The 20,441-nt window shown below is 46.1% G+C and overlaps 1 protein-coding gene and 1 long non-coding RNA gene across 3 annotated transcripts; one reads left to right on the top strand and one right to left on the bottom strand.

Moving 5' to 3' along the window:
- The first annotated feature begins 236 nt into the window (after positions 1-236).
- LOC124509513 (uncharacterized) lies at positions 237-19,454 on the top strand. 2 transcript variants are annotated; one of them, XR_006961460.1, is made up of 4 exons: positions 237-261; positions 8,861-8,924; positions 15,840-16,834; positions 19,180-19,454. It is a non-coding gene; the product is annotated as an uncharacterized LOC124509513 (long non-coding RNA). The 2 variants fall into 2 exon arrangements; XR_006961459.1 differs by having other exon boundaries at positions 247-261; positions 8,793-8,924.
- GLOD5 (glyoxalase domain containing 5) lies at positions 3,092-9,335 on the bottom strand. Its single transcript, XM_047076195.1, has 4 exons — positions 9,273-9,335; positions 6,503-6,640; positions 4,602-4,757; positions 3,092-3,331 (listed from the first exon to the last, which is right to left on the bottom strand). Exons 1-4 carry the CDS (start codon positions 9,333-9,335, stop codon positions 3,206-3,208), a joined length of 483 nt encoding a protein of 160 aa, XP_046932151.1. The 3' UTR covers positions 3,092-3,205.
- Positions 19,455-20,441: the final 987 nt, after the last annotated feature.

Genomic DNA, 20,441 nt, shown 5'->3' with positions numbered 1-20,441 from the left:
TTTTTTATGTTTTTATTTTATTTTTGAGAGAGAGGAGAGAACATGAGCAGGGGAGGGGCAGAGAGAGAGGGAGACACAGGATCTGAAGCAGGCTCCAGGATCTGAGCTGTTGGCACAGAGCCCAATGCAGGGCTTGAACCCACGGATTGTGACATCATGACCTGAGCCAAAGTCAGACATTTAACAGACTGAGCCACCCAGGCGCCCCTCACAGAGACATCTTAAACAAGAGGGTTTGAAAATCTTAATGTCTCTACGTAGGTAAGCATGAGCCACGTATGCTTCCTTTTTTCTATGCAAGAATGTTGATATATGTACTTAATCATCACAGACTTGTCAGGAGACCTAGAAAGGCAGATAGTATTCTAAAAATAGCATTGAACTGGGAGTCAGTAGACTGTTGTCTCCAAAGTCCACGACTGGAATTCCCTTGTACTTGAACTCCTTTGATTAACTAAATGCACTATGCTTTCCCTCACCAGGGCCATCCTGGAACATTGTTTCACTGCCTCTTTATCTATGTAACTCCTGTGCATCCTTCCTAGGTCAGCTCACGCTTGACCTTTGCAGAGCTGCTCCCGAACCTGGCTTGGGTGCATCTTGTAGCTTGAGCATGCTGTTCTCACAATACTGATTAGACTGTGTGTTAATTTCTTTCTTATTGGACACCATTGCCCACTAGCCTGGCTATGAGCTCCTTGAGTACAGTTACCACGTTCTGTTTACTTTTACACGACCCGCACCAAGTAAGTGCCTGGCACATGGTCAGTGCCCTAAACATTTGTAGAGAATGCCAGCTTCTCTGGTCATTAGTTTACTCATCTGTGAGTGGGTTAGGTTTGCTGACTTCTAGGAAGACTCCTACTAACAAAATTTATTGTTCTAGATTCTTCTACTGTTGTGATTCATCTGGCTATCATCTGTTACTAGGAGAAATGTGTGATATCTATATTATGCTGAAAATCTGTATTAGAGTTTATGTTATCTTAATACGTATTTAATTGCCAAAATAAATAGTAAAAAATTAAAAACAGGCAGGAAGCCTGCTACAGCTTTTGGCAAAGCCTTTCACATGCTGAAACTCACATCCTTACACATCCTCTCTTTCGTTTGGGGGGGCTCTTTGGGGGTTCACTCATAGGGTCTGGCTGAACCACCAGCTGGGGACTGTTTAGAGACTAGAGTCCACAAGACTAGAGGCTTGCTCACATCAAAAGACTGTCATACATGCTCCTTTATCCATCACTCATTCATTCAGGATGCTATACTCTTTCCTTTTCCTCACTGCCTGCCTCATTTGCTGGTTAATCCTTGTTTCAGAACTCTAAATGTCTTTGGACCTCTTCTCTAGTTGACAGTTTCTCTTTTGGTGAACTTATCCAGTCTCTGTCTTCAGAGTATCTCCATAATCTAACCACCTTTTATCACCTCCCCTGCCGGCACGGCATCACTTGCCTGGACCACTATAGTAGCCTCCCCCTCACAGTCCTCTGTTCCTGCCCTCACACCTACAGCCTATTTTCTTCACAGCAGCCAGAGGCAGCCTGTTAAATCCTGTCAGACCATGGCCCTCCTCTGCTCATGACCCTTCCGTGGCTCCCCTGTCACTCAGAGTAAAAGCCAGAGTTCTCTCCGTGGCCCATGATACCCTACACAATCAGTCTCCCAACCCGTGTCTGACCTCACCTCCTGCTGCTCCCCCCTCCACTCACTGCTCACTTTACACTGGCCTCACTGTTCCTCATGCACCAGGCACGTTCATGCTTCAGGGCCTTTGCACTGCCTGTTCTTTCTGCTTGTTATGCTCTTCTTCCAGCTATTGGTGCACCTCCTTCCCTCATCTTGGATCTGCATGCAAATGGCTTCTCAGTGAAGTTTCCCCCACCATCCTATTACACGTTAGAAACTGCCCCAGCAATTTTTATCTGCATTCCCTCTTTTCCATGTTGTCTTTTGCTCCAAAGTATTTATCATCCTCTAATATAATTCATATTTCCCTTACTGTTTTTTTTAAGTAGGCTTCATGCCCAGCATGGAGCCCAACGTGGGGCTTGAAATCACAACCCTGAGATCAAGACCTGAGCTGAGATCAAGAGTCTCAGAGGCTTAACCAACTGAGCCACCCAGGCAGCCCTTCTTTACTTTTTTTTAAGTTTATTTACTTTGAGAGAGAGAGAATGCACACGAGTGGTGGGAGGGGCAGAGAGAGGGGGAGAGAGAATCTCAACAGGGTCTGTGCTGTCAGCATGAGCCCGTTGTGGGGCTCAATCTCCTGAGCCCTGAGATCATGACCTAAGCCAAAATCAAGAGTTGGACACTTAACCAACTGAGCCACCCAGGTGCCCCATATTTTCCTTACTTAATTTTATTTATTTTGTCTCTTCTACTAGAATGACAACTCCCCAAACCTAGGTATGCTTATCCTTTTTGTTCAACACTGTCTCCCCAATGTCTGGAACAGGGCCAAGCACAGAGTGGGTGCTCAATATGTGTTTATTAGTTGATTGAATGGATGGTGTTGGGAGGGGGAGGCAGAAACAGATGAAATTTGTCCCAGTCCTGTCTACTCTGTCAGGAGCTGAGCCTCAGTTAAGATGAATCTGGACCTACCAGATCCAAAGGTAGACAGCACCACATACCCTGGGGGTGAGATCAGGTAAGGCATTCCAGGAGGAGGTAGTATCACTTGGGGTGGTCCTTGAAGGTTCCGTGGGACTCACAGAGATCTTGAGGTTCAGTGAAGCCTATGGGGTGGAGGACACAGGAAGCAGCACTTGGAAGGGATGAGGTGAATTCCAAAAGGATGAGAAAGGATGGGCTCACTAACAAGGACAATCTGTCAGGGGCCCTGAATCCCAAGGGGATGACCCTGGATTTGGTCCTCAGAGATGTCATACCCTGGTCACTGACCCCCAAACAGCTCAGAGACCTCACACCCTGGACAAACATTCATACATAGCACTGAGACAATAATAATGAAGAGCTCATATTAATCGAGAGGTTGTTAATTTATTAGGGGAGCCTTGGATGGAGGACATTCAGACATGTAATTTTGGTCCCAAACCCAACTCAGGTCCCCCCAGTAGGAAGAATGAAGTGCTGAAGTCCTCAGTCCTTGGAGATCTCTGGGCTTGGGTGAGAGTTTGCAGGCAGAAAGGGAGAGGGAGACATCACAGGGAACAGAATGGCAGAGGGCCAGCCTCAATCATGAGGAGATATAGTTGGACACCTCAATCAGGTTTCTGTCAGGGTCTCGGAAGTAGATGGACATAATGGGTCCTTTGGCCCCTGTTCTGGGGACTGGACCCTCCTCAATGGGGACATCACAAACCTGAAGTGGGAGGAGAACACAAAAGTCATTCATCACAGTCCATGTATGAGACCAATATTCAATTCTTAGAAGACCCCTGATATCTTTCTGACTTCATCTCCTTCCATTCTCCCCTCCCTGACTCTGGCCATTTAGCGGCTGTGTGGCCTCGATCATGGTACCTAACTGCTCTGTACCTCAATTTCCTAATCTGTAAAATGGGGATGATAAAATGGTGCCTAGTATTATCTAGTAAGTGGCAGAGCCAGAATTCAAACCCAGGTAGTCTGGGCCAAAGCCCGTATTCTTAGCCCCTATGCTTTCCCCCACTTTACGTCCAAACCAGACTTTTTCACTGATACTTTCCAAAGAAAGAAATATATGCAAGACCTTATTCTGTGTTCCCCAAAAGGGGAACCAATGCTTCCTTTATATTAAACCATTTTAAGTGTTAGAAATACACCAAATTAAATAGTCCCTCTTCAATCCTATTTCAATCCTCTTTTTCCTTTTTTTAAGTGTTTATTTTTGAGAGAGAGAGAGAATGAGTGGGGGAAGGGCAGAGAGAGCGGGAAACACAGAAGCAGGTTCCAGGCTCTGAGCTGTCAGCACAGAGCCCAACACGGGGCTTGAACTCACAAACTGTGAGGTCATGATCTGAGCTGAAGTTGGATGCTTAACCAACTGAGCCATCCAAGCGCCCTGTTTGTCTGTTAAGTAATCTCTACACCCAATGTGCGACTTGAACTCAGGACCCCAAGGTCAAGAGTTGCATACTCTTCCTACCGAGCCAGCCAGGTAGGTGCCCCCTATTTCAATCCTGATTCTATCAAGAAGAAAGTCTCTGGTGGATGCTACCAAGTCCTTAGCACCTCCCCAACCATTTGCCAAATCTCCCTTTGTAACATCAAGCCCAGAGGGTTCAGAGAAAGGAAGTGGATAGAATCTAATGACTGGTGTTTTTATAGCTGTTTGTTTTTACAGTTAACTTCCCTTTGTGTCAAGATATAATGGTCTGTTCATGTACTTGGTTGAACATTTGCTTTTTACATAAATGCATTTATGTAAAAAGAATTTAGGTTTGTATTCTTTACAAGAGTGATATAAATGTATTTGTTTACATGAAAAAATGATGTCAGGAAAAAGAACGAGCAAATGGTTGTATACAGGCATGATCTGGATATGACAAAACCTGTTATGTCTGAAGTTTGAGGAACACCCAGCTGGGTCATGCATTCTGTTTTCACCATACCAGCAGCAGCTTCTCAAAAAGAATGGATGTCCAACTCACCTTGAGGTGCTGGACCATTTCCTCCAAAGGTACCTCTGTGATCAGACATATGTCCAGGGAGCCAGGAACTGGGTGAGCAGCTTTGGGTTCAAATTCCTTTCCCACCTCATGGAGGTTAAATTTCTGGTCTCCAAAACACAATGCTTTCCGGTCGCCCTATTTGGGAAGGAAGAACAACTGAGAACAACCTCCAAGGTTAAAAAAAAAAAAAAAAGGTAAAATGGGGCTTTTAATTAAAAACAACCTCCCTGGGGCACCTGGGTGGCTCAGTAAGTTAAGCGTCTGATTGTTGATTTTGGCTCAGGTCATGATCTCGCAGTTTGTGAGTTCGAGCCCCACATGGGGCTCTGAGCTGACAACACTCAACCTGCTTGGGATTCTCTGTCTCCCTCTCTCTGCCCCTCCCCTGCTTGCTCTCTATCTCTCTATCTTAAAAATAAAAAAAAAATTTGTGCGGTGCCTGGGTGGCTCAGTTGGTTTTAGCATCCACCTTGGGCTCAGGTCATGATCTAGCAGTTTGTGAGTTTGAGCCCCACATCAGGCTCTTTGCTGTCAGTACAGAGCCTGCTTCAGACCCTCTGTCCCCTTCTCTTTCTGCCCCTCCTCTACTTGTTCTCTCTCTCTCTCAAAAATAAATGAATAAACTTAAAAAATATTTTAAAAATTTTAGGGGCGCCTGGGTGGCTCAGTCAGTTGAGCGTCTGACTTCAGCTCAGGTCGTGATCTCATGGTTTGTGGGTTCCTGCCCTGCATATAGCTCTGTGCTGTCAGCGTGTATCCCACTTCAGATCCTCTGCCCCCCCCAAAAAATGAATAAACATTTTTTTTAAAAAAGTAAACTCTCTACATCCAACATGGGGCTCAAACTCACAACCCTGAGATTAAGAGTCTCAAGCTCTACTGACTGAGCCAGCCAGGAGACCCATATATCTAAGAATGTTTTACTCTACACTCACCTTGATTAATAGTTTGGCTGCACATAGAATTCTAAGTTGAAATTTTCCCCTCAGAACCTTGAAATTTGGAGTGCCTAAGTGGCTCAGTTGGTTAAGCATCCAACTCTTGATTTTGGCTCAGGTCATGATCTCACGCCTCGTGAGTTTGAGCCCCAAGTCAGGCTCTGTACTGACAGTGTGGAGCCTGCTTGGGATTCTCTCTCTCTGCCTCTGCCCTGCTCGCACATGATCTCTCTCTCTTTCTCTCAAAATAAAGTTAAAAAAAAATCTTGAAATTGTTCTATTGTCTTCTGGTCTCTGATGTGACTCATGGGCAATCTGGTATCTGCATATTTCTTTTCCCTTTGTAGTTGAACTACTTTTCTTTTTTTTAATATAGTTTTAATTTTTTAAAATATTTATTGAGAGAGAGAGAGCAAGAGTGAGCACACAAGCAGGGGAGGTGCAGAGAGAAGGAGAGAGAATCCCAAGTAGGCTCCACACAATCAGTGCAGAGCCCGATGCACGGCCCGAACTCATGAACTGTGAGATCGTGACTTAAACTGAGATCGATAGTTGGACGCTTAACCGATTGAGCCACCTAGGTGCCCCTAACTACTTTTCTTTTTAACTTCTTTGAAAGCTCTTATGATATTCATTTCCACTTTGATGTTCTGTAACTTCCCAAGAACATATCTAAGTGTCAATGTGCTGGATACTCTTCCACACAAAGACTGGAAAGTTCTCTTGCGTTACTTTTATGACAATTTCCTCCCTACCTTTTTCTCCATTCTGTCTCTGGAAGTTCCACTATTTAGAATTTGGAATCTCCTACATTGATCCTTTGCATTTTTCTCACAGATTTTCTCTGAGGTTGTTTTTTTTTTTTTTTGAGGGGAAGGGGGCTGAAAAATATTATAACCAAATTCTACTTCACTTGCAATTTGCATATGGGAAAGTGATTACCTTGAAAGTTGTGACTTCCATGCCCAGGATCTTGGAATAAAACATCGTGGTGTCTTTGATACTCTTTACTGTCATCACAATGTGGTCCAGTCTATGGATAAGACATGGGGAAGGAGTCTGACTGCTGTTCCTCCATGACTTAAAAAAAAATTCAAAAGAGATCACATTGCCACTGGTCACACCCAAATTTCCTGTTTCCTTCTCAGCTCCCCTCATCTCCACAATGACTATACTTCCTCCTCAACCCCATTTCCAGGGAAAACTCCTGGGAAAAAACTTGAGGAGAGTCTTATCACCCATGTGTAGATTCACAAGAGTCTGCCATGATCATTCTCTACTGTTTTCTTATTCTCTTTCCCTCTCTAGAGGGCTAGAGATGAAGTTTAGGGAAGTGGAGACCAAGAAAAAACCCTCTCTTGTTGTCCCCAAGCTGGAATTCATATCTTTTGCAAGGAATGACAGGACACAGAGGAGCCCCAACCCCTAAAAGTACAAGCCCTCTGTTGGCCAATTTTACTCAGTACCCTTTTTTCTCCTCAGCTATGCCAGGACTGGAAGGGAGCATCTCAGATAAAATAAATGTTTCTAGGCATGTGTATTTCCAGACTCACCTTGATACCTAGAGGGAGGGCACACCTCCCCCCTTCTTACTTCCTGCCCTCAGCACACTTCCCACCTGACCTTTCTCTTGATTTGCATTCTTTAGTAATTTGTACATTTACACTACATGTGCTACAGGATTATAAGGTGTCTGTGGTCTGGCACTATAGCACAATATAGTGGTTAATAGAACAGATTTGGGGAGCCAATCATATATATATATGATTATTGTGAACATTAAAAAAAATTGTATTTTTAAGGGCTTAGAACAATGCCTGACACATAGCAAGTGCTATAAGAGTCAATGATGATGATGATGTTGTCATGGTCATCTTGTTAAATTTCAGATTCCCTTCCATGGCCCTTAGTCTCTACAGCCCCATCCATTTCTTTTGAACTCCAAGCTACATTGTCTTTTGCCTGTTCCCATACGGGCAATCTTTGTATCTTTGGCCTCAGGGCCTTATGCATATCTAATGCATATGCTATTATCTGTCTCTAGGACTAGAATATAAGTTACATAAGGGTAGAGATTTATCTCTGTTTTGTTCCCCACTGTGTCCCAAACAACTAGCAGATGTTCAGTAATATCTGTTAAATTAGTGGATATCTACTACAACAATTAGGCCCAGCGCCTAGCACAAAGTCTGACTTCTACTCCACTCTACTCTATTCCATTCCATTCCATTCCATTCCATTCCATTCCATTCCATTCCATTTTACCCTATAATATTCATTCCATTCCACTGTGTTCCATTCTATTCAAACCATTACATTTTAAACAATTGATTTCACTGAGCCCCAACTGTAAAAAATGCTGTGCTGTTGTATTTTCATGAGTGGAAGAGGTGTTAGCAATGTTGCTGAGTTTTACTGTCCTGGTGAATACAGAGGATCCACAGGGACACAGAAGCAGTATAATGAGAAAATGACTGGCATTTGGGCTCCATTGAAAATAAAGTAGAATGCTAAAAACCTTTTAATGTCTGTAGGGTCTGTAATAGCACCCCCTTCTCATTTCTGATATTGGTAATTTATATTTTTTTCTGTTAAAAATTTGAGAGAAAACAGACATTACTAATATTTTATTAATCTGTTCAAAGAATGAATTTATGACCTTGTCAATTTTCTCCAATGTATGTTTACTTTCTATTTTACCAGTTTCTGCTCTTTATAATTCCTTCCTTCCACTTTCACAAACGTAAATTTGCTGTTCCTTTTCTAGCTTCTTGATAAGGAAACTCAGATCATTGGTTTTCAATTTTCCTCATCTCTGCATTTAGAACTATAGATTACCCACTAAGCACAGCTTTAGCCATAACCCCCAATTTTGGTAGTCTATTGGAAATCAACTCAACCCATTCCTCCCATTTTCAGTGCCTGCCAGCTCAGACTCACTCCCCAGATTCTGGTTTGCAGAGAAGGAACTCCATCCTCACAAATTCAAGGATGAGCAGGGCTGGTTCTCTTAAGGACCCAGAAGAAGGCCAGTGTGGTTTAGAATCCAAGAGTGAGTGAGGCATGAGTAGGTGGAGAAGGCAAGGGCCAGATAGTTCAGGGTTGTTGAGGCGAGGTGAAGGAGGCTGGTTTATAAAAAGATCATCAGGACATAGTAATCATATAAGGCTTACTCTTTGCCAAGCCCTGTTCTAAGCACTACATGAAATGTAATCCATCTTATTCCCCACAGCAAATCTCTCTATATAATAGAGTGCCCAGAACACGATGTCCTCCCTCCTGCCTCCTCTTTTTCTACAGAATCCTCTACAAGGTCTCCTTCAGGGTGTCAGGGGCCCCTGGAATTCTCCTGGCAAAGTTCAAGGTCAGTGCCCTGTTTTCTGGCCCCTTCCCACACTGCCCCATCTTGATGTTCCTGGCCAAACTGGCTCCCTGGAGCCACCCTGAGGAAGCAAAGCAGTCATCCCTCAGCTCAGGGCCACTCCTGCAGACGTGTTGCAGTCTGACTGAGTTAGAACAGGGCCTTTCCATGTCCCTCTGCTGCCCTCTGCTTGTCTTTGAAAGAGGAAGAGAGAGGAGGACCGGGAAAATGGATGTCCGCACTTCAGGATAGCCCACAGAGAAAGGAAACCGGTTACCAGGCCTGGGCTAGGCAATCCCCAGCCTTGGGGCAAACGCCTATGCCCCAGGCCCCTGGGATCACCCCACTCACCTGCTTCTCCAAAGTCCTGCCCCACATCCTGGCTGGCAGCCTGGAGGGCAGACGGCACAGCATGGCAGGCTAGGTGTCTTTGCCCTGGAGCCTCCAGACAACCCTTTGGCTCAGTGCCTAGAGATCAAGGGGCAGAAATGGGAGGGCCCCAGGCTGAGGACTGCTGGTAGTAACAGAAGTCGGCAGTATAAGAACTCTGATATAAAACTCAGGGCCGGGGGCGCCTGGGTGGCGCAGTCGGTTAAGCGTCCGACTTCAGCCAGGTCACGATCTCGCGGTCCGTGAGTTCAAGCCCCGCGTCGGGCTCTGTGCTAATGGCTCAGAGCCTGGAGCCTGTTTCCGATTCTGTGTCTCCCTCTCTCTCTGCCCCTCCCCCGTTCATGCTCTGTCTCTCTCTGTCCCAAAAATAAATAAACGTTGAAAAAAAAAATTTAAAAAAAAAAACAACTCAGGGCCGTGAAAGTAAAAGCTTAAGGTGTGACTTGGTCAGCTCAGGCCACCATAACAAAGCACCACAGACTGGGGGGCTTAAACAACAGAAATTAGTTTTCTCACAGTTCTGGAGGCCCAAAGTCTGAGATCAGGTGCTAGCAGGATCACATTATGGTAACATCTCTCTTTCTGGCTTGAAGAGGACCACCTTCTCTCTGTGTCCTCACATGGTGGAGAGAAAGAGCAGGCTCTGGTTTCTTATAAGGGCATCAATCCCATCATGAGGACCCCACCCTCATGACCTCATCTAACCCTAAACACCCCCCCAAAGGCTTCACCTCTGAATACCATGACACTGGGGGTTAGGGCTTCAACATAAGGATTTGGGGGGACACAAACATTTGGTCCATAACAAGGTGTATGTGTAAGGGATTGCTTTGTAATAACACAGAAAAATCACCCATCCCAAGTATGGTGGGGGATCTTTATTCTAGGGTGCGAGACCTCTGGTCTCCTTAGGCTTGTGTCCCCAGAATATGAGACCCCTGATCTATTTGGGAGTCAGAGTTTGTGTCCAGGGTGTGAAGTTAAAAGCTATCTGGGTTAAGATATGACCACTCTGGCTTATGGGTCTGTTTCTGAGCCGAGATCTCTAAGCTGTTAAGTGCTCTGTGTCCCAGTGTGCAATGTTTCTGAATTCTTTCAGGGTGTGAACTCTCAGGTTTTCCCCATCCCCAGTCATCCCTTTACCATGCCCTCTCCCAACACTGCTGAGAGGGAACATTCATCAGTCCCACTATTGTTTACCTTACCCTGAACTGAGTTCCCTGTGTGTGGTGGTGGTGGTGGTGGTGGTGGTGGTGGTTTATTTGTCTAGCTCCTGGGGCATGGGGCATGTGAGTTTGAAATTTTCCTAGGCACACCCCAGATATACCCCCCACACACACACAAGTTCTCTGTGCTATGCTTATTGACTTTAACATATGATTTTCCCCTTATAATACATGAATATAGGTTTGCATAAAAAGTTTCAACAGTACATCAGTATATGGACTACAAGGACATCCTCCAGTCTCCAAAAATTACCACTGAGGACAGTTGCTGGTGTTTCCTTACACTCGCGCACACGTGTCACCATAACCAGCCCCCACCTGCTTTTCTTTGTCAACAGCCTGTCCTGTGGAAGGCACACACAGGTCTCACTCATTCTGTCTCACACCCAGCGGGTGCTCTATGGTAGAATATGAACCCCCAGCATTCATGTCACTCTGTGAAAGTCATTGGCTATATTATAGGTGGACATTTACAAGGTTGTCCCAATTGTTGGCTCCTACCAGCCTTGTGCACACAGCTCTGAAAATGTACATGCATGTTAGAGTTAGAAGTGGAATTGAGGGGTCAGAGGGTTCATTCATTCACCAAACACCTAATGAATGCGTTCTGTGTACTGACTGCTGTTCTAGGTGCTGCGGTGACATTAAAGAACTAGATGGACAAATGTTCTTGCCCACATGGAGCTGACATTCTAGTTGGGGAGGAAGAAGGTGTAAAATGTTGATTTCCATAAATGTTTCACAAGATCCTGGAAGGTTTTACTCCCATTAATGGTGCCTTTACTGGCTTCCTCTCCACTACTCCCTGCAGGCTGGAGTCTGTCGCAGGAGGCTAGCTGTCTTGGTCTTTGTTCTCTACAAAATCTGCAGGGGCTGGGATGGTCTATTTGGGAATGTGGATATATATATGTGTGTGGTTGGGGAGGAGGCTATGGGAATTGAATGGTCCACTGGAGAGAGTGAGGGGAAATAGGAATAGAAGAGGTCACTTGGTGGTGTGGGCCGGAGCTAGGGACACAATGATCCGCTGAATTAGGTATGAACATCCACTCTCAGGTCACATCCACAGAGGGTGTGGGGGAGTAGCAATGCTGAGGAATCCAGTACTGTCTTAGAATATACCATCGTGTGGACACCCTTCAGGTCACAGAGATAGTGGTGTGCATAATTCTGGAGTCACACAGAGTGGAGTGTGAACAGTCGTGGAGCCACATAGCTAGGGGTGTGGCCACCACATGAGGTAGTATACTCTAGGGGGTGGACAGCCTTGGGTTACTCAGATGGGGGTCTGGGCAATCCAGAAGTCACACACCGTAGGGAGTGGTTACTCCTTGAATCATACACACTGAAGTCTGTACACTCTTGAGGTCATGCAGAGTGGGTAGTAGACACTTCTGGGGTCAGATTGACTACCATGTTGACACTATAGTAGTCAAACAAAGTGGGAAGCAGATGGTCCTGGGGTCAAACAGATTTGTATATGGACACTTCTGGGGTCACACATGCTAGGGAGTAGACACTCCTGAGTCACCCAGACTGGCTAATAGACATTCACAGGGTCACACATGCCAGGGTGTGGACATTCCAGGGGTCAGATAGCAGATTGGATTGTGGAGATTTTGGGGTCATTCAGACTGGGATGTGGGCACTCCTGGACTCAGCCTAAGGTGTAGACGACTATGAGGTAAGAATGAATGGGTGTGGACAGACATGATGTCACAAAGATGGGGGTTTGAACATTCCTGGAGTCACTCATGCTGGAGTGTGGACAGACATAGGGTCACTCAGAGGTGTGAACACTCCAAGGGTTCTGTTACACACACTGGAGAGTGGAAATATCTGGGGTCACACAGGGGGAGTTTGGGACTCTTTAAGTTAAAAACACTGGGAAATGGAGACTCCTAAAAGCACACATATTGTGGATTGGGCATTCTTTGTGTTACATAGACTGGGATGTGAACATCTATGGTGTTATACAGACTGAGGAGTAGACACTCCTGGGATTGTAGTGACTGAGGTAGGGACAGTTACCTGGTCAAATAAATGATGTGTTGGCACCCCTCAGGTCAGAAACTGAGGTGCAGACACTCCTGTGGTCACACAGAGTGATTGATGGATACTCCCTGGTGTAGACTTAGGAGTGGACACTGCTGAGGTCAGACTATAGTGTGGATGGCCATGGGATCACACAAACCAGGATGTGAATTGTCTTGGGGTCACACAGACTGGGTGTAGACATCCCTGCAGTCACACAAATGGATATTTGGACACTAATGGGGTCACACGGAAAGGAGAACAGACTGTCATGGAATCACACATGCTGGGGACTTAACACTTCTGGAGTCACTCACATGAGGGTTTGAATACTCACTGTCATAGACTAACGAGTGGACACTTTTGGTGTCACACAACTTGGGAGGTGGGCACTCCTGGGATTACACATACTGGTGTATGGACACAACTGTGGTCACACAGATTGAGTTTTGGACACTGCTGGAGTTACACACACTGGGATGGGGACACCTCTGGCATCACACACACGGGTGTGCACGTTCATGATGTCACACAGAATGAGAGGACGCTCCTGGGATCACACAGATTGGGGAGGGAATGATGCTAGAGGTGTGCATTTGTTGACCCTGATTAAGGGGAGAAAGTTTAGGAGTGCCTGAGTGGCTCAGTTGGTTGAATGTCTGACTTCAGCTCAGGTCAGGATCTCACAGTTCTTGGGTTCAAACCATGCATCAGGCTGTGCTGACAGCTCAGAGCCTGGAGCCTGCTTTGGATTCTGTGTCCCTCTCTCTCTCAGCCCCTCTTCTGCTAGCACTCTGTCTCTAAAACATGAATAAATGTTGGAAAAAAAGTTTTAGGGACAGCTGGGTGGCTCAGTCAGTTAGGCAACCGACTTTGGCTCAGGTCACGATCTCACGGTTCATGAGTTCCAGTCCCGCATCAAGCTCTGTGCTGACAGTCTGCTTCGGATTCTGTCTCCTTCTCTCTCTGCCCCTCCTCTGCTCACACACTGTCTGTCTCTCAAAAACGAATAAACATTTAAAAAATTTGTTTTCAAAAGAAGAGAAAAATTAAGGTGCCTGGGTGGCTCAGTCGGTTGAGCGTCGGACTTCGGCTCGGGTCATGATCTCACGGTTCATGAGTTCAAGCCCCATGTCGGGCTCTGTGCTGACAGCTCAGAGCCTGGAGCTCAGATTCTGTGTCTCCCTCTCTCTCTGCTCCTAACCCACTTGCATTCTGTCTCTGTCTCTCTCAAAAATAAATAAACATTAAAAAAATAAAAAATAATGAAAAGAGGAGAAAGTTTGAATACTACCTGTTAAAAGTACTTAAACAAGGAGGCCATTAGACTGAGGTGGCTCTGATGCCTTCGTAGCCTCAGTAAAGCAAACCAAAACCTAAGCCAGAACTTGTATCCAAGAAATCGAAATTTAAGAACAACCAATTGCAAATAGCCAAGTAGGCTTTCCCCTATAAGAGCAACCGCTTCAGCTATAACCAATCAAATCTCCCTTTGCTTCCAGTTTGTCCCATAAAAGACTTGCACCTGGCTCCTGTCCACTTCCTAACCACTTCCGGTTTGGCCCTGCCTAGTTCCAATTGACTTCTGCTCCAATAAAGTCCTGAAAGTTTAAATGTGCTTCATCTTATCTTTTAACACACGTGAGCCATGCACAGGACAAGCTCTAGAATGTGGGCCTCACTATTAATTGCCTTGGAAGACCCCAAAGACAGACTCTTTTCAGGGGTGTTGTGGATGCCTGAGGAAGAGAAATATCTATAATCTGTTGCTTGGAAGGTCTGCAGTGCCTATGACCTAGAGTTTCTCATTTCTCTTCAGAGTTGATCTTACTCAGTTTCCTTACCTGTGAAAGGGGGATCATTTGTGTCCCATCTCCTTTGCCAAGACAGTTTTAGGGTGAAGTTCTTAAGCTGAAACTGCTTTTTTTTTTTAACATTTATTTATTTTTGAGAGAGAGAGGCAGATCATGAGCGGGGGAGGGGCATAGAGAGAGATACACACACAGAACCCAAAGCAGGCCCCAAGCTCCGAGCTGTCAGCACAGAGCCCAATGCAGGGCTCAAACCCACGAACTGTGAGATCATGACCCGAGCTGAAGTCGGAAGCTTAACCCACTGAGCCACCCAGGTGCCCTGAAACCACTTTGTAAAATAAAGCACCAGGCCTAGGACTCTTCCTAAAATTCAAGGCAGTGAGCTGGCTGGTCAAGGTGGTATGGGGCAAGGAGCTGGGAGAGTGGACACCTAGTTTGTAATCATGGATCTGTGTCACCTTGAGCAAGTCACATGCCTGTACTGATCCTCAGGTTTCTTGGAGATAGTGCGCATCTGACAGCGTGTCACAGTGACAGCTGGTTGTCCCCAAATGTTATGCTTCATCTGCCCAAATGTTGAGTTGTTGCAAAGCGCTGCCTAACCAGAAATTACATGACATTTCCCACACACGCACCCCCTTGCACCTGGGTGAGGCTACGCGACCAGTCCTCCCAAATGACTTGAGCTAAAATGATGTGTGTCCTTCAGGAACAGCGGTGCTCTCTCCATTTGCTCTTGGTCCATCTTTTGGAGGTCTACAGCTCCAGCAGAGAGTGAAACCACTGACATTGTGGCATTGGTCCATTATTCAAGAATGAATTCCTGCATACACACGTAGTGTCGTGTGGATCAAATCCTCTGCAGAAATGGGCTCTGTAAGCTGAGGACCTCATGGGCGGGGGAATACTCTCCCAGGAGGGCCTCCTGGCTTCTAGGAGCTGGTCTTCCTTCTTTTACAGCAGGCAGAGCTCTGGCCAGGGTGAAGGGGCTGGGAGGACATCACCTGCACCTCCAAGCTGCACTGGCTCCACTGCAGGGGGCCCTGGATGCAGAGCCCTGTTCTTCAGAGATCTACAGGAGAATGAGGCTCTGTCGCTCTGTGGCTTGGCGTGGCTTTATTTTTTTTTTAATTTAGTTTTTATTTTTTCAAAATGTTTATTTATTTATTTATTTATTTTGAGAGACTGAGAGAGGGCATGAGCAGGGGAGGGGCAGCGAGAATCCCAACGTGGGCTCCATCCCCATGAACCATGAAATCGTGACCTGAACTGAAATCAAGAGTTGGACGCTTAACCGACTGAACCACCCAAGTGCCCCATTGGCGTGGCTTTAATAAGGGGCTTCAGGGTACATCAAGGGTTGGTATAATTCACCTACTCCTTTCCGTAGATGGATTAAAGATAGCTCTGATTTCACTAAATGTCTCCAATAGAGGATTTCTTTTTCTCCTTAGGTTGTGGCACCTGCTGCTGAGTGACTGAGACCCAACATGCTTCCTGCTCACCACTGGTCCAAGCACTTCTCCCAGGACAAAGCCCCAGAAGAACCAGTGGGGCAGCAGCCAGGGCTTCCCAACCATGGCCACGTTCAGGGCCATTTGATGTTCCTACAAACATAGGCCCGTGCAATGTGCTGCGGCAGTGTTTGCTTAGGAAGTATACTTTTACCCCCAAGGAAAATGCCTGCCTTTCCACCAGGTCCAGTTTGTGAGGACTTCAGGGAAGACATTTAAACCACATAGGCTCTGTGGCTCAGTTTCCTTGTTCGTAAAAATGGTGTGGTATGACCTAACCTGGCTGTCCCAAAAGGTAGTTAAGAGATTATGTGAAAAGGGTCTTTCTCAGGCATTCTTCCCCCTGTAATGAACAGAAAGCTCTGCCAGAGTGCCTTCCAGTGAGAGGGGTTTATTTTTTCCCATTACCAGGAAATTTGAGATTGACAGTCTCAGGTTCAATAATATTGTAAGAGGAGTCAAAGTTTCCTTCACTTTTCATCACGACCATCTTTAAGCCTGCTGACCTTTTTCTTCATGTTTCTTGCCTCATGGTCCCAAAATGGCTGCTGTACTTCTAGATGTCACATCTGCATCCAATGCAGGAAAAAGAGATCAGAACAAAGGCTTTCTCCTAATGAGGCATTGTCTTTTTATTTGGTGTGGACAGCCCTCCCTATAGAATATCCCTTATATCTCATTAGCCAAAACTGCACCAGATTCCCTCCACAGTTTGTCACTATCCAAAGGAAGCAAAATTGCTATGACTGGTTTAAACCAATCATAATCCACTCCCTTGGTCCAGGGGAGGGACTTATGCTCCTTAAGAACAGGGGCCCTCCACTTACCACCTGAAGAAATTGGGGATGGAGTAGTGGAAAAGGAGGGAATGGGGGTAAGGATTATAGGGAGGCAGTGGAAAACATTGGCTATAGAACCACAGAACTGGAGGCAAGGTGAGTTGAGTTCTAGCCCTTGCTTTGCATTGGAGCTGCTGTGTGGTTTGGGTTCTGTCCCTTGCCCTCTCTGGGCCTGTTGCTTCTTTGGTACAGAAGGAGTTGAGCTCAGTGGTCTCAAAATACACTCTAAATGTTGGTGGCCATGTGGCCTTGACCTGGACATGGGGTCTAGGCTGTGGAACCTAGCAACATGACAGGGAAGGCCCACTGAGTCTTGAAGGGGGGAGGTCCAAAGGCTACTTGACTCAAGTCTCCTACCAATGGCTGGGGGCAAAAATCTCTCTTCCCTCTGTGATCAAGGTCATTTTAGTTGTCTTTGAAGTCACTCTGAGTGTTTACAAGGGACTCCTTGTAAGACAGAGCAGGGGCCCACATCTAGGTCCAGTTTCCAGGCTTAGCTCTGTTGCTGATGTCATGCTGGGTGAATATGAACAGATTCCTGCCCCCCCCCCATGCCTCAGTTTCCCCCATTTGTTCAATGAGGAGGTTAGATAAAATGGTCCCTGCTGGACTTGATAGTCCTAAACTCCTGAGGCTGAGTGGATTTAAGAAGGACAGAAGGGATGGGGCACCTGGGTGGCTCAGTCGGTTAAGCGTCTGACTCTTGATCTTGACCTCGCAGTTTGTGAGTTTGAGTCCGGAGTTGGGCTCTGCGCTGAGCGTGCCGAGCCTGCTTAGGATTCTGTCTCTCCTTCTCTCTTCCCCTTCCCTGCTTGTTCTCTCTCTCTCTTTCAAATAAACTTTAAAATTTTTTTTTTAAAAAAAGGACAGAAGGGAAAGGTGAGGTCGCTGCTGGAAGCAGCTGCTGGCGTTCCTTGGCTTATGGCTGCATCACGCCAGTGTCCACCTCTTATAAAGACAGTTGTGGTTATATTTAGGGCCCACCCATACAATCAAAATAATCTCCCCGTCTCCAGACCCTTAACTCCTTTTTCTTTTTCTTTTTCTTTTTTTGCCACCAAGTGAACATTCACAGGTTCCAGGGATTAAGAGCTGGATACCATTATTCAGTGGTGGGTACCAGAAAGGAGTCCTCAGGGAGGTGACATCGCAGTTGAAATCTGAAGGATAAGGAGTTAACTGAGCAGAAGAAAAAGAGACAGCATATGCCAGCAGGAGGAACAGCATGTGTAAAGCACTTGGAGATGAGAACTAACAGTAGCATCGTGGGGGAAACTGAGCAGTTTAGGACAGCGAGCCCTACATCGATGGGCAGTTGCTGAGGGTGCTGAACTGAGGCTTATGGCATACAAGCCTTCTCCACCCTGCTCCTTTCTAGGCCCCCGGGGCCTGGCAAGGTTCTGGGTGGAGCCTGCTCAAACCTCAGCACCACCCCGGCTTCCCGAGGCCCAGGCACTAGTCCAGTCAGGCAGAGGAAAGATAGGGAAAAAGGCAGCCTGACAATGTGCCCGTGGTTCGCAGGCCACACGGCTCCCTAAGTCGTGCCTAATGGACAGGCTGCGGGCTGGCCTGTGCCTGAGAAGTGCAGGCTCTCGCCAGGCCTGAAGACATGGGCAGCCAGCTCCAGCTCACTCACTCACTCAGGAAGGCAGGCCTCTGGGCAAGTGTGTCCCCACTGGCACAGGTCAGCGTGGACTGACAATGGCTAAGAGCCTGGTTGGGCAATGTTTGGGCAGGCTGGGCTGGGATTGCAGCTCTGTCGCTCACTGGTGGGATGGCCTTTGGCCTCTCTGGAACAAGGGTTGAGCCCACCTGAAGCCATTTCCTCTTTTGTGAGTTCGTCCATTCTCTTATTGGTCAAGCTTGTTCAAGTTGGTTTCTGTTACTTGCAGACAAAAGCATCTCAACCGATAAAGGTTTTTCATGATTTTTTTTTTTTTACTTAGGGAATTATGAAAGATTTAAATGTAGAGGATATTGTAATGAAACCTGTAGCTGAGGTTCAGCAGTTTGTTACATTTTGCATCTAGTGCCAGGCAGCGTGACTCATCCACCCCAAAGATGCCCACATCCTAATCCCCAGAACCTGGGATTATGTTTGGTTACACTGCAAAGGAGAATTAAGGTTGATAATCAGATGACTTTAAGATAAGGCAGTTGTCCTAGATTATCCGGTGGAACCAATATATTCACAAGTATCCTTAAAAGTAGAAGAGGGGGGCACCTGGGTGGATCAGTGGGTTAAGCATCCAACTTTAGCTCAGGTCACAATCTGCCAATTTGTGAGTTCAAGCCCCATGTTGGACTCTGTATTGACAGCCCAGAGCCTTAAACCTCCTTCAGATTCTGTGTCCCCCCCTTCTCTCTGCCCCCTCCCCTGCTCATGCTCTGTCCCTCTCTCTCTCTCTCAAAAATAAATAAAACATTATTTTTTTTTAAAGCGGGAGAAGACAGGGGGGATGCGATGTGAGAAGAACCCAACTACAGTTGCTACCTTAGAAGATGGAAGAAGAAGGCCATGATCCAAGGGAGGTGGGGGCCTCTCAAAGCTGGAAAAGGCAAGAAAAATTTCCCCCGGAGCCTCTAGAAGGGAACCCAGACCTGCTAACAACTTGATTGGAGCCCAGTGGGACCCATGCCAGACTTCTGACTTCCAGAACTGGAAGGCAGTAATTGGTGTTGTTTTGAGCCACTATGTTTGTGGCAATTTGTTATAGTGGCAAAAGGAAACTAATACAACAGCCATTTATTTTTCTGCTGTTACTTTATTTTTTAACATTTATTTTTATTTTTGAGAGAGAGAGACAGAGACAGAGCATGAGCAGGGGAGGGGCAGAGAGAGAGGAAGACACAGAATCCGAAGCAGGCTCCAAGCTCCGAGCTGTCAGCACAGAGCCCGATACAAGGATCAAACCCACAAACCATGAGATCATGACCTGAGCCCAAGTCGGATGCTTAACCAACTGAGCCACCCAGGTGCCCCTCTTCTGTTAGTTTAATTGAACAAAAACTCAACACCTTTCACTTAAACCAACATGTGTAGTGCAAGCCCATTAATATAAATTGGTTTTGTTTCTTTCTCTCTTTCTGACTCTCCATGTACCAATCTTGCCTCCTTGTACATGGGCAGAAGGAACATCATAAGAAAAATGGTTATTTCTTGGTATTAGGATTTAGTGATTTTTAATTTTTATTTTTAAAATACTTTATTTATTTATTTATTTATTTATTTAGAGGCAGGGTGAGGGGCAGAGGGAGAGAGAATATCTTAAGTAGGCTTCACACTCAGCGCCCAGCCCAGTGCAGGGCTCAATCCCACGACCCTGGGATCATGACCTGAGCCTAGATCAAGAGTCAGATGCTCAACTGACTGAGCCACCTAGGTGCCCCTTATTTTAAAGTAATCTCTACACCCAGCATGGGGCTTGAACTCACAACCCCAATATCAAGAGTTGTATGCTCTACTGACTGAGCCAGCCAGGCACCCCTAAAGTGATTTTGTTTTAACGTTTTTATGTTTGTGCTTTTCTGCACTCCCCCCCTATTTTTTGTAATTATTGGGCATTACTGTTATTATTTTTAACCAAAACAATAAAGTCATTATGATGCATTTTCATTGAGAAAGCCTGTACCAAGCAATGAGCCGCCATTGAGCAATCTTTCCATCTTGGGTGAGGCTACCATTGAGCGATCTGCCCATCCT

The sequence above is a fragment of the Lynx rufus genome, unplaced genomic scaffold, assembly GCF_022079265.1.
Source record: "Lynx rufus isolate CCGP_SWC_20201006 ecotype Redwood Valley unplaced genomic scaffold, mLynRuf1.p SCAF_14, whole genome shotgun sequence".
Lineage (NCBI taxonomy): Eukaryota > Metazoa > Chordata > Mammalia > Carnivora > Felidae > Lynx > Lynx rufus.
The sequence above is the reverse complement of the archived record's forward strand: the minus strand, read 5'-3'. Positions and strand labels throughout refer to the sequence as shown.